Source organism: Anabrus simplex, chromosome 3, assembly GCF_040414725.1.
Source record: "Anabrus simplex isolate iqAnaSimp1 chromosome 3, ASM4041472v1, whole genome shotgun sequence".
Taxonomy (NCBI): domain Eukaryota; kingdom Metazoa; phylum Arthropoda; class Insecta; order Orthoptera; family Tettigoniidae; genus Anabrus; species Anabrus simplex.
In genome coordinates this window covers 483,738,488-483,752,855 of record NC_090267.1, presented here as the reverse complement: position 1 = coordinate 483,752,855, position 14,368 = coordinate 483,738,488, and the positions used below count along the sequence as shown (strand labels likewise).

The following is a 14,368-nucleotide window of genomic DNA, read 5'->3' as shown; positions in this document are numbered from 1 at the left end:
TGTTTGTGCTTTCTCCAACATCCCTGCAACTCACACACCACACATAACGCTATCCTCCACCACAATAACACGCAGTTACCTACACATGGCAGGTGCCGCCCACCCTCATCGGAGGGTCTGCTTTACAAGGGCTGCACTCGGCTAGAAATAGCCACACGAAATTATATTATATTGTGTGTTCACAGATGATAATTTTTCGTTTTGCACTGCAACATCGTCACCAAGGGAGATAAATTCTGATGATGAAATGCTCAGCGCTGATGAAGGAGAAGCTCTTTACATTGAAGGGTAAGTCTGTATTCCACTTTGAACCTGTACATGGTCAGGAACAGTGTTGGTAAACAGGAGAAATACAAGAGAAGAAAGAATTAACCAAGTTCCTCTGCTACAGGGAGAAGCCTGGATAGGTTTTTCCTGTCCTAGTATACATAGTTGATATACACGGTTGCCATGGTTACCATGATGTCAGAAGATTGTCAACGCAAAAAATGTCTACGCTAACTCTAGATAGATCATCATCATTTTCCAATTCATTTTCCCGGGTGTGGTGTACAAGCGCTTGCCATCTCCTTCTGTCTTCATACATCTTCTGTTCAAGTACATCCTCCCATTTGTATCCTGTCTCCTCCACATCTGATCTTACAGTCTCTATCCAACGTTTTCTTGGTTTTCCCTGTGGTCTTCTTCCTACGAGATTAATCTAGATAGATCCCCAGCCTGAAAACATATCCATGTTTAAAAAAGGCTACATAACCTGTCATTGTGTTTATCTTTTGTGTTTGACTGTATACTCCTTCCTAGTTTGCTATCTTCGTGCAGCTCTGTACGTTGATAACTAGTGACCCGCCGTGGCTTCGCATGAGAGCAATTTTGAATTTATGGTGATAGACCTTATAAGATCCTTGTAGACAACATAAGTTGTTTCCTTCTCCTGCTGATGTGTGTATGTAGCTCAGTTCAGCATTTTCCCAAGGCCTTTTCAGCTACCTACCAGATAGCCTGCTGCTTTCTTCCCATGTGATATTTAAACCATTCCTGTACTTTCACTAAATCAATGATAACTCCTAAACCGTACTTCAAATGCTGGTTGGTTGTCTACTGTAAAGGTTATTTTTACTGCAATAAAATTATGGAGGTGAATAAACAATTTATAGCCCACCTGGTGGCCATGATCATTAAGACACCAAGTCTATGTGGCCTGACACTGCGGTAAGCCAGTTTGAGTCCCGTTGTTGGGGGGAGGATGTTGGCCAGCAGGGTAGGAAAGGTGGTGGTATATAATTTCTAATCACTAGATTGCATGCAAAAAACTTGGATTAAATTCCAAACCTCTTCACAGTGTTGATATGGAGTGAGGGCTTATGATGCTGTTGATGGTGATTAATCCATCAGACGGGGACATAAAGCCTTGCACAGATTCCTTGGTGCTATTCAACAGGAGTAAACTTTGTGCCAACATCGGGTTTCACCCTCTCCCTACAACAACGGGCGGGTTGCTCATTGGTGTCAAATAGAAAGACCTGCACCAGATGTGCTGAACATGCCCTCGGACACTCCCGGCACTCAAAGCTGTATGCTAAATAACAACAATTTCTTGTGATAAGGATTGTGTCTAACTTCCTGATTGATATAATAAAAAGGCTCTAGGCGATGGAAGGTCAGGTTGGTTTGAAACGAAAAGAGGAGTCCAGCAGGGAAGTGCCTCATCACCACTCCTGTTCATCATTGTGATGGATCCATTCATAAAATCCATCAAAGAACATTGCAAACACACTAATATTTGCAGATGATGTTCTGATCTGGGGAGAAAATGAAGCAGAAGTACAGGGGAAACTAAATCTTTAGAATAGCAAGTTTAAAGAATATCAACTAAATGTCAGTATAACAAAAACTGTTGAAATATCTGTCAACAGGAAAGGCACAGTTTCAAACTTTTTTTCTGGAGAGAACTCTATTACAATCTGTTTCTAACATCAAATACCTTGGAAGTATAATTTCTAAAGATAACACAATAAACCAAGAAATACTTAATAGTACTCAGAAATCTTCTCAATTTTATTTTCAAGTGATAAATCTTTCCTGGGATGGTAAACTACCCCAGAAAGCAAAATTGACCATGTTTCATACCTACTTCATTCCAGTTCTCACCTATGGACACAAAACATGTACCATACACAACAAGGCTAATAGTAAAATCCAGTCATCAGAAATTAAATTCATGAGAACAATGAACCAAACGATCAGGAAAGACAAGTAGTGAATATTTAAGAATAACTTAAATATTATATTTAAGCGGTCCGCCTATTCAATACATTTATGATTTATTAAATCTAGTACAATCTGGACAAGATTACAAATGAAGCAAACAGGAAGGAGGCTGTTAGCAAGCTTTTAGGAATACGCTGGCTACAATGGTTTGGACATGTTATGAGGATGGACAGAACAAGAACAGCAAGGAATTACTTTGACAGAGAAGGGAAAGGGGAGAGTCCAGAAGGGAGGCCAAGGAATCGCTGAATAAAAGAGTGAAATTGAGGTCACCAAGGGGAATTTCATGTGGGACAAATTAGAAGAACAGAAACTATACTTTAGCAGGAAGAAGTGGTGAGTGCTTGTACACTGCACCCAGGAAACTGGAGCTGGAAAATGATGATGATGATGATGATAAATTTCACAATGTGGTTTCTAATTTTAAAGTTGAATTTTTACAGCAAACAAACCAAAAATATGCTTATTGAGGGCTACCTTTTACAGATATATACAAGGTATATATGAGCAAATATCAACCTAGACTGTTTTAGAGAGCATTTTTGTCATCATCAGTGGCTGGGTCTGTTTACAACGTAAGCCTCCCACCATCTCTCTGGCCCAACTTTTGTGCAGTCCTCCTATTTTCTTCATAAACTCTTCCATTCCTTTCAGCCATAGATCCCTTGATCATCCTCTTGGTCCCCCCTGCCTTCCACTCCCATCTCATCCTTCTTCTTGAGTATCCTCTCCATTCTCTTCACGTGTCCATATCATCTAAGTTTCAATTCCTCTATCCTGTCCAGTATGGGTTCCAGGTGCATTAGTTTTCTGTCTTCTCATTTCTTATCCCCATTGTTTTTCTCTTTAAAAATATCATCTCACTGGCCTGGATCATGCTGTTCTCTCTTCCCCTCATTACCTGAGTATTGGGATATAAGTAGTATGTCTGGTATATCACACTTTTGCTGTTTTGGAGGGCTCTTTACTCCACACCAAGTTTCTAACATTCTTTGTGGAATGTTTTGGCTTGTCTTTCCTGCTCTTTCATTTCCTTTATTAAGCTGCCTATGTACTTGAAGCTCTCCACCTTCCTCCAGTCTTTACTCCAGTTGTTGTTCTACCCTTCTTCCTGGCCGTAAGCACCACCTCACTCTTCTTTATACCAAATTTCATGCCACATTATTGTATGTTATTATTATTATTATTATATTTTTTTGCAGCCTTCATCGTTCAGGCGGCATCGCGCCGGCCTCTCACCACTGGATTCCAGGGTTCAAATCCTGATCACTTGATGTGAGATTTGTGCTGGACAAAGCAGAGGAGGACAGGTTTTTCTCCGGGTACTCCGGTTTTCCCTGTCATATTTCATTCGAGCAACACTCTCCAATATCATTTCATTTCATCTGTCATTCATTAATCATTGCCCCAGAGGAGTGCGACGGGCTTCGGTAGCCGGCACAATTCCCATTCAGTGCTAGAAGATGGGGGTTTCATTCATTCCATTCATGTCCCGGTCAAATGACTGGAAACAGGACGTGGATTTTCATTTCATTCTTGTACTATTTTGTCCTATGCATCCAACTGCTCTTGAACTTCCTCCTACTTCCTACCTCACAACTCTAAGTAATCTACAAACATAATTGGTCTCATCTCCCCCCCTCCCCCATTTCCTCAGCCACTTTTGTCATTATGCAATCCATTAATACATTGAAAAGTAATAGTGAGACTGCACTTCCTTATTTCAAACCACTCTTCTGTTCTCTTTCCTACTTTCACATAAATCGTCTCCCTTAACCCTTTTAAGTGCCAGGCTGTTTTAATGGAAAATGTAGACTTTCAGATAAAAGAATGTAACTCCTCTGTTTTTAAAGGTGTGAAAGCAAAACGTAATCAGGGAGTGCAAAACATAGTCATCTAAATTTTGGGATATATTTTAGATCATTATGAAATTTATTCCTCATGTTATTAATTAATCAAAATAATTTATTCAGGAAAATAAAAGTTGGAAATTTTGATTATTCCTGTTACCACACGCTTACAAATGGAGTAAAAAAGGACACTGGAGGGCACACATACATAACACAAGAACCAAGAAATGCATTTTGCTTGTTCTATAAATATCTGCAGGGGTATCAAAAATCCAAAATTCTAAAATCTAGCATATTGAAAAAATCTGCCAACAATGGCAATCACACAAGTAAACACAATTAAATGATGACAGTGAAAATAAACAGCTGTATAGCTAATGATTTGCGAGTCAAGTGTTGACTTCTCGGACTTCGCAGACAGTGATTGCAATCTTGGTGCCAGTTTCGCCTCAGACAGTGAATTATCTGCACGGAATGAGACAGTACATAACCAAGCAAGTGATAGTGATGATGAGATAGAACTGTGAAATGGTGGAGGAAATTGTACTGTTTTGCAAACGCTCATGGGAGGCATAATCCCCCGATGTCCCGACTCATAGAAAAACCGCTTGGCAAAATAACATTCGTTTAAATGAGCGACCCCTTAGAAACTACGGGCTTCCCAATTTTTGGGAGGATGGCGGCCGTAAAATCTAGCGAAAGTGTTAATGTCCATAATGCCCCTCTTCATTTTGCTGTCAAAGAGCGCATAGTCTGCTACTGATTTTCTTGACCAGTCTGTACTATACCAGATGTTTTTATGTTTCTCTTTCTTTTTGAACTAAGAGTTTCCAACCAATTATGCATTCCCTTTACAGAAATCCAGCAACTTCTCACCTTTCTCATTTTGCCTCCCCCAGCCCTCTGTTCCAAGCATATTTTGTATCCGTGCATTTCTTTGCTGATGTGTGCATTCAAATCCCCCATCACTATCATGTCCTTCCCCCCAAATTGCTTCTGTAGTCCTTCCACAACATAATCTTATGATCTGCAACCTGCTTATGAGGCATACACTTACACTATCTCCAAGCTATTTAACTTTTACCTTTACCTTCCATTACTCTATCATGTATTCCCTTTACTTCCTTCTTTAAAGCATCTCTCACAGTTACCCTCCCTCCCTCACTCCCTCCCTTCCTTGGATTAGCTTCAGGCTCCAAAGAGTCATCATTTGTTCAAAAGGCATGAGAAGAATTGGTCATGGTCTTGTGTTTGTCTATTCTTTCTGAGGTTCTATTTCCTTTTGAAGGCAATCTTTCTTTATACCTCTTCTCCTTCTTCTGCTGGGGTAAACTTTCCTTGCCTTTTAATAGTCCCTACTTCATCTACAAGGCAGCAGGTGCATTTTAAACTTGCTGAATAAGGTTGCTCCTGTAGAGTACGGATGCCTTTTGCAGCCACTTCACTGAAGTACAAACACCACTAGGCGAAGATAGTTCTTCCATGTTGTCTGCTGTTGGGATGGTAAGTCTTTTCTGCCGTTCAAACTGTTGATGATCTCTTGTAGCAAGGGACTACCACCCAGGCTAGCTGGGCCGTGGTTTCTTAGAGAGAAGTTACTCCTTTGTCACTCGCTCTTTGTCCTGACTTATTACAGACGGAGCCTGGTTACCCAAACTTTGGGCCCAGATTGGCAGGGTTTGTAGATCTTTTTATACTCGACAGTTCTTCCACACATTCCTGAGGGGTCTATCATTGATGGTGTACACAGCATAAGCCAAGAAAGTGCTCGGATGGCCATTTTTTCTTTGACTTCCTTCTTAAAGAATACCTACCACTACTTGGCTCCCTAATGCTCTACATAACAGTGATACCACATCAAAATCTTTTTGTTGATTCCTAAGATTAGCCTGCACTAACACAGGCAGACACTGCTTGGGATTTTTATACGAGGGGCGGATCAAATATAAACGGTATGTTATTTTTTATTTAAATTCATGTATTGGAAAACACAAGGCAATAACAATTTATTTTTTCCACATAGTTTCATGCTTTGGAAATGCATTTGTCCCAGCGTATGGGCAGCTTTTTGACACCCACATCATAAAAAGAACAGGGTCGTGTCACCAGCCAATTGCTCACAAAGTCTTCCACACTCTTTTCATCTTCAAATCATTGCCCTCCTAGACCTTCTTTAAGTGGTCCGAACAAATGGAAATTGCAGGGCGTTAACTCCGAGCTGTAAGGAGGATGATCAAGTGTAGTCCAGTGCTTTTCCTGTAGTTTGGAGACAGACAGAGCTGCAGTATGGGGCTGCGCATTGTCGTGGAGGAGGATGACTTGTCAAATCAGTTGGCCTTGTCTTTTGCGGCGATATGCCACCCTCGCTATGTTTAACAGCTCGCAGTAGTAAGCAGCATTAATTGTGCATCACTCATGCCCACTAATCGTCGTCAGTGATATCTTTAACCGCACTAATGTTTTCGTCCGTAATGCCGGTTCGAGGACGGTGATCGTGTTGCTGATTTTCCACACGTTCTCCTCCTTCCTTGAACTGTTTATACCAGGCAAAAACGCGCGCCCTTGACAGTGTTTCATCACCGAACTGTGCAATCAATCTCTGGCAAATTTCCACCACTGTAACTCCTTCACAAACAGGAAATTTTATAATTATGCGTTGCTCAGTGGAGGGGTGCATCTGTTGCACCGACATCATGAGTGTTATTGACTAAACGGCGGAGAACATATAACAGCACACACTTCCCACTCCTAGCGGTCCCGCCTAAGCATAGCAGAAGTGCGGGGCTTGTCCTACAAACTGTTGATGTTCAGGAACAAAAATCCCATTTATATTTGATCGACCTTCGTAATATGTATGAAAGTAATTAAGTTTTGTTTAAATTCAATATATTTTTTTGTTTGTAGGCTATGATTTACACTAGTTAAGAATGCTACTTATAGTGAGTGACATTGGTAAGGATTGTCTGTAATGTATCAGAGTTGATAGGTTGCATTCAGGAGATAGTGGATTCGGATCCCACAGTCGGCAGCCCTGTCCGTGGTTTACAGTTTTCACAACAGGCAAATGCTGGGGCTGTTCCTTAGTTAAGGCTATGGTCACTTCCTTCCCACTCCTAGCCCTTTCCTCTCCAGTCGTCGCCATAAGACCTATCTGTGTCAATGTGACGTAAAGCAGATTGTAAAGTTCCCATTCAGAGAGTTGATTATTTTAAGAAATCTTTGTTATTTTCTCTTTTTATACCCGAGTTAAACCCTCTCTTAATTGCTCTTTTTCAGGGATAGACCAAATAAGATGGATTTGTCTGTATTGCAAGCCATAGAAGGATGTGAAATCACGCCAGACAAATATCCTAACATATTCTGGTGGCGAAGTTTGGTACTGCAGCATCCAGCAGAGGAGCGAAGTAGGTAAGTGAAATATTAACTTATAACTCTGAAACAATATGAAATATACCCGTATGAAAGGAGTTCAGTATATAACCAACACTTTTTTTCCCCCTAAGAGCTGTTTGTTCTATTGAGGATTCAAATACACCATGTTATTCCCCAATCCTTCTGCTACAATACCCTATTTTACAACATAATCTCCATTCAGTGATATGGCCTTACGCCACCGTAACGTGAGGGCCTGTATGCCTGCATGGTACCACTCGACAGGTCTATGTCTGAGCCAACGTCGTGTTGCATCGATAAGTTCCCCATCATCCACGTAGTGCTTCCTGCGCAGTGCATCCTTTATTGGACTAAACAGATGGAAGTCAGAAGGCGCAAGATCTGGGCTGTAGGGTGGATGAGGAAGAACAGCCCACTGAAGTTTTGGGCGGTATTGTGGAGGAGGAGAATTCATTTGCATTTTTGTGGCTACAAACACGCTGGGGTCATTTCTTCATTTTCCTTAGAGTAGCACAATACACTTCAAAGTTAATCGTTTCACCACTAGGGAGGGCATCGAATAGAATAACCTCTTCAGAGTCCCAAAGGAAACTCAATAACTGCTCTCTGTGTGATACGCACCTCTGTTACAGACGCCATCTTGAAAGCTAATTATAGCGCTGCCCCCTATTGAAAATTAATGACACTTAATGAGACGAAGTGGGTATATTCAAAGATGTCCCAAACAAAACTCCCAATTTTTTAAACCAAAGTTGGCCGAGAAATAAAATGTGTCACATTATATATTAAATGCCTCTTGTATATCTTGAAGCACCAGCATTCCCTGTGAACAGACACAATTCAGATCACGCACTGGTGTCATACTGAGATTCATGTATACAGTATTTTATTTTGCATAATGTTTTGTATGTTTCAGATGGGACACTCCTGCAACTGTCCGTCAGCTGAGGAGGAGGAGAGAACAAAGTGGTCCCATGTTTCATGGTAGTCCAGTGATGAATAGAGACAGGCAGGCCATGTCATCCCCTAATGCTTGGCACCGGATAGCTGGGCGCTATGCTCCAAATAAGTTCACCGTATAAAGGACTAACATATCTTGCTGTGCCTTCTCATTACATGTCTTGTACAATAAACTGTTTGATCAGTTGATTAGGGTATTTTCATACTTTTTCACTTCCACAGGGATATCCTCCAAATAAATATTTTGGGAATTTGGGTGGGACAGTTTACAGTTAGTATTGTTCATTGCAATACTCACCTTTTTATGATTGATATGTACATATTGTGAATACATCGAATAATATGTAAGTATTTGAAGTACCATATGTTAATATGTGCATAGTGGCCTAAAGATAAATGGCACTTGTATTATAGAAAGTAGTTAGAATAATGTTGGTGCATATGATTCTGCTCTGGTTAAAAAATACTCTAGCACTGACAGTTACTTGCTTTCCCTCTTATTTAAACTCAGTAAATCTCTTTCAAGAAACTTGTCGACCGTTCAGGTTTGTAATAAGTTACAATGTATGGAAGACATGAAATAGAACTAAATTAAAATATTTCCACATCAGATTTATGCCTTTTATTTCTTTATTATTCATTCATTTTCATTCATCCTTTTGTATTAATTTACTATTTAAACACAGGCAGAGTTTAAGTAGCTTTTCTGTAGGATATTTGTGGCACTTTACTTCAACTATATTCATCATCTTCTTAGCGCTTGTCCCGCAATGGAGCAGGGTCCGCTATTTTGCAAACCAATCTCCACTTGGTTCTATTAAGGGCATCATTTGAAACAAGCGCATGTCTTCTTGAAGGCGATCAAGCCAGCATTTCTTGGGCCGACAATGTAGCCTGTTTCCACGATGCGAAGTGCTGCCTGTACAATAGATGTACCTTTTGTATGCATTACGTGGCCATGCCACCGAAGTCGGGTCTTGCGCATCTTGTCTACGATTGGGGCAACTCCCATGATTTTTCGGATTTCTAGGTTGGTGATATGATTTAGCTGGGTCAGTCCAAGTGACCAGCGAAGCATGTGCATCTCCATGACATTAAGTGTTTGCAATTGAATTGAAAACAAGAAATAAAGTGGTTCAACCTATTCAATAAAAGGAAAATAAGAAATGTAATGTTACATTCTTATTTGATTAAAAGCGGTACTGGTTTTGACCTCTATTCTGGGTCATCATCAGCCGATTAAATAAAAATATAAAACAATGCATACGAAAACAATAAGTAAAGGATAAGTCTTTTACGAAATTTTCTTTGCAAGACGCAAAAGTAGCTCTTCATGATTTGGAAAAAATCTTTCGATTTCAGCAGAAGATGGAGGTTTAATAGTAGCTAGTATTAGCTCCATTTGGTTGAGAGTTGATGTTCCAGGAAAGAGAGGTTTATCTATCAGCATTTCTCCCAAGACACAGCCAAGGCTCCACATATCAACACCTCGTGTATACCTCGTGGATCCTAGTAAGAGTTCAGGAGCCCGATACCAATGGGAGGCCACGTAATCTCTAAGAGGTGGAGAATTGCATCCATCTTTACATTCTTGATGACATTTGAGAGAACATGCTAGGCCGAAGTCAGCGATCTTTACTCGTATTCTGGTATATATAAGGATGTTGGATGGTTTAATATCATGTTGAATGACATTTCCTACCGGGCGAGTTAGCCGTGCGCGTAGAGGCGCGCGGCTGTGAGCTTGCATCCGGGAGATCATGGGTTTGAATCCCACTGTCGGCAGCCCTGAAAATGGTTTTCCGTGGTTTCCCATTTTCACACCAGGCAAATGCTGGGGCTGTACCTTAATTAAGGCCACGACCGCTTCCTTCCAACTCTTAGGCCTTTCCTATCCCATCGTCGCCATAAGACCTATCTGTGTCGGTGCGACGTAAAGCCTCTAGCAAAAAAAAAAAGACATTTCCAGAATGGATGTAAAGAATTGCTTTTATTATCTGATACATAATACCGTAAATCTTTTTTCATTCTCTCTCAAAATACCATGTCCAATCAAAAAGTGCAGGTCAGCTTCCATGTATTCAAATATCTGATAAAAATCCATGTTGTTAGATGCTTTGTAGATACATAAGAGTTTCACAATATTTGGATGATCATTAAATTCTCTAAGCAACATCACTTCTCTGTATGTCATCCGAGCATCAACTGGATTTCCAAATGCTCGATGGTTTTTTTTCTTTTTTTTTTTTTTTTTTCTTTTCTTTTCTTCAGTGCTACAATATCCTTCATTTCCTTGTTAGTTGCCTTCCAAACAACACCATAGGCACCACGACTGAGTTTGCTTCCAATTTTGTGTAACTGCACGATGTTACTGTCCAACTCGTCGTGTATCATTCTGACAGTTTGTTCTTATAGGTTAGTCCGACCAGTAACTTTCACGAATATCTAAGTTGGTTTCGAAAAGTAAGATTTGATAAAATACTGAACTCTAAATAGAACTTTGTATGATGTTCCGTATCACGAAGTGTAATGAAGGCAAATATTCATACTGAAACAGAATGAAAAACTGACAAAACATGTAACATTACATTTCTTATTTTCCTTGTATTGAAAAGGTTGAACCACTTTATTTCTTGTTTTCAACTTAATTGTGATACAGTTCAATACGGAACATTATGAAACTTCTATCTTTAAATGAAGTGTTTGCTCGTATTGCTGGCCAGCATTCAGAGTCATACAGAGTGACTGGGTGAACAGCAGTCCTGTAATCCTTGGACTTCACGTGAACTGGTATCCGACAATCGCAGAGAACACCAGTTGTTTGCCGCCATTTCATCCAGGCCGCATTTACTCGTGCACAAGCATCTGAAATAGTGTCACACTCAGCGTTGACCAAAGAACCAAGGTACTTAAACTGTTCTACTTTATTGAGATCTTGGCCATCTATCTGAATGGTTCTATCTGTCTGCGGACCGCACTCCGTGTACTTAGTTTTCTTGGTATTGAGTTGAAGTCCATGTGAATCTGTTGTTTTATCCAACGGACATACTCCCCCGTGACGCCGTAATACTTTTAACTTATTACAGTGCCTGCATTTACATTCATAACACAATTTGTTTTGAAATTGTTCACAAATTCATTTTAAGTCCTTCCATGGCAGGTTCTCACCGAGTTCTTATGCCAGAAAGATGAGGGTTGTTTTCAGACGATATTATATATTTATAGGAAGCAAGGAATTAGTGGTAGTTTTAAAGGTGAAATGAAATGTCGTATGGCTTTTAGTGCCGGGATATCCCAGGACGGGTTCGGCTCGCCAGGTGCAGGTCTTTCTATTTGACACCCGTAGGTGACCTGCGCATCGTGATGAGGATGAAATGATGAAGAAGACAGCATACACACCCAGCCCCCGTGCCATTGGAATTAACCAATTAAGGTTAAAATCCCCGACCCGGCCGGGAATCGAACCCGGGACCCTCTGACCGAAGGCCAGTACGCTGACCGTTCAGCCAACGAGTCGGACAGTTTTAAAGGTGAATGATGCTAACACAATTGTATAATCTTCAGTGGTTATTAAAACTTACTTTGTAAATTATTTATGCTGCTGCTTTTTTTTTTTTATATTTTGTTTTATTTTATTTTATTGGGGCTCTGAGAATACTATCTTGAGACCAATATATTTTTATATCCTGCTTTTGAATTATTTCCATTAACAAAAATAACGTGATAAACTGCTGAATTTCGTAAAAGTTGGTTTCTTTCAAAAACTATGCCCTTGTGTATGGAGATTTATTTACAAGTTTTTCAAGGCACATTTTTGTTTAAGAATTGTTTTCAATCACTACCAAACATACTTCATCATCTGTTAGAAATAGTTCAAAATGGTTAGTCTCACTCATCTCTGCTAATAATCCAATCACTACACAAGAATTTCCCATAAATAGAATTATATTAAGTCATGCAGAATTTCTGGGCTGACATTTTTTCCACACGAATGTACATATGTTCTACATCTCTCCTACCATCACCGTTGCTTCCGATATAATATCTTCTTTACATTCACTAGAAATAACAACAAGGTCATCATCCGAAGAATCATTCATATCATTATCATTACTATCATTTCTATGGCCTAAAATGTGTGAAATATGTATGCATTTATGACCTAAAAAACAAAAATATGACCTATAAAATTCAAAATATGACTTAATGAATAGCATCTACGTTACATAGAAACAATTTTATTACGATTGCTACAGGCTGCAATGTAGAGTTTAAAAAGTTTTAATTCTTCGAAATCTTTAACCCAAAATCAACTAAAATGATGAATATTTCATGAACTCGTTAAGTTTACACTGCATACTCCTACGCAAGGACGGACTCTGTGGAAGACATAAACACTACAGTTACTTTCACTGTTCAATATTCAATCAGTTTTAATTTATACACAAAACGTATGTTATTTGAATGAAACTTTCATACCTGATCTAGTCTCCATTATCAGAATTGTTGCAATTATGACCACATGCATCTTAAGATCGTTGAATGAGAATCCTCTCCTGTTGTCGCTGAGTATCGTCTTGTAGCGAGAAAAACTTCTTTCGACATCACACAATGTAACGGGAGCGTACTTGAATAGAGGTAAATCACTTGAAGAAAATTCCTGGAAATCTGCAGATGAAGAGTTTCCACAAAGAATGTCTCTTATTCCACGCAGGTATAAAAGTGCGCTATTTTTTTCCAGTACATATTCTAATTTTCTACACACCCTAGATGCAATTTTTTAGCATGAAACAGCTATTTACAAAATTGGACCTAAGTGTGCAATTAAGAATGCGAATGATTCGGTGCTATGTATTCTCCATTTTTCTCTTTGGATGTGAAAGCTGGACCCTTGATCAAAATCTAGAAAAAAGAATTGATGCTTTTGAAATGTATCTATATCGCCGCCTACTCCGAATACCGTGGGTGCTGAAAATTTCAAATGACTAAGTCCTTCATCGCATGAAGAAACAAAAAGAACTATTACTTACTGTTAAAAAAAGAAAAACCCAACATCTAGGGCAGATTATGAGAGGCGAGAAGTACCAGCTATTACAACTCATCATTGAAGGTAAAATACAGGAGAAAAGGTCTGTTGGCAGGAGGAAGAATTCATAGCTGAAGGACATCCGAAGATGGCACAACTGCACTTCAGAAGATGCTTTCCATGCTGCAACATCACGTCCAGAGGACCGCCAACCTCCGCTAGGAGGAGGCGCCTCAAGAAGAAAAAGATGCTATTGTTCCTTTCGCATGCCTTAATTCCTGTTCAATGCACTTTACAACATCCAGTGCATCGCTTAGTTCTGCACCTGCAACTTCCAGTTGCGTGATTGCTCCAGATAAAGAATTAAAATTGGACTTTATGTAAGCCAGGTCCGCTTTTAATGTAGTGCTTGAAAATAAATCTTGAGTGTTTTTTATGGAGGAAGATTCTGCAGGACTTCACGGTCTTCTCCACGACATCTAAGTTGTTGCAATAGTACACTGCGGCATCAAGCCAAGTCCCCCATCGCATTATAACTGGCTGGGGAGGTAGGGGTAGTGAAGGTGCTTCTCCTTGAAATTTCTGAATGTGAAGTGGAGCTTTGACAAACTCTTTCTTACAGTTCGATATTAATTTATCAACTTCAGGGTAGCTACTTCTAACTTCTTCAGCTGCAAGACATGTCACATGTATCATTTTCAGGTATAGCATTTTAAGTCCCTTGGATGCCTTCAACATATACGAAGCACCGTTAGTTACAAATAGAAAAATGTGCTCTCTCTTTGCCCCGTTTGGCCACAACAGATTCATTGAATTGTCAAAGAGAACTGCAATGGTGGAATGGTTTGTCTTCTCTAGCACTTCACATGTC

General features: G+C 39.8%; 1 protein-coding gene across 2 annotated transcripts in view; it reads left to right on the top strand.

The window, feature by feature from the left end:
* The window catches only part of Ankle2 (ankyrin repeat and LEM domain-containing protein 2), an 86,856-nt gene extending 77,780 nt beyond the window's left edge, over nt 1-9,076 (top strand). The window contains exons 8-10 of one of the 2 annotated variants that reach the window (XM_067143605.2): nt 186-288; nt 7,395-7,526; nt 8,428-9,076. In XM_067143605.2, the coding sequence (XP_066999706.2) occupies nt 186-288; nt 7,395-7,526; nt 8,428-8,593 (401 nt within the window). In that variant the 3' untranslated portion in view covers nt 8,594-9,076. The remainder of the gene's footprint in view (nt 1-185; nt 289-7,394; nt 7,527-8,427) is intronic. The other variant, XR_010859561.2, reaches the window with a different exon arrangement.
* Nucleotides 9,077-14,368: the final 5,292 nt, after the last annotated feature.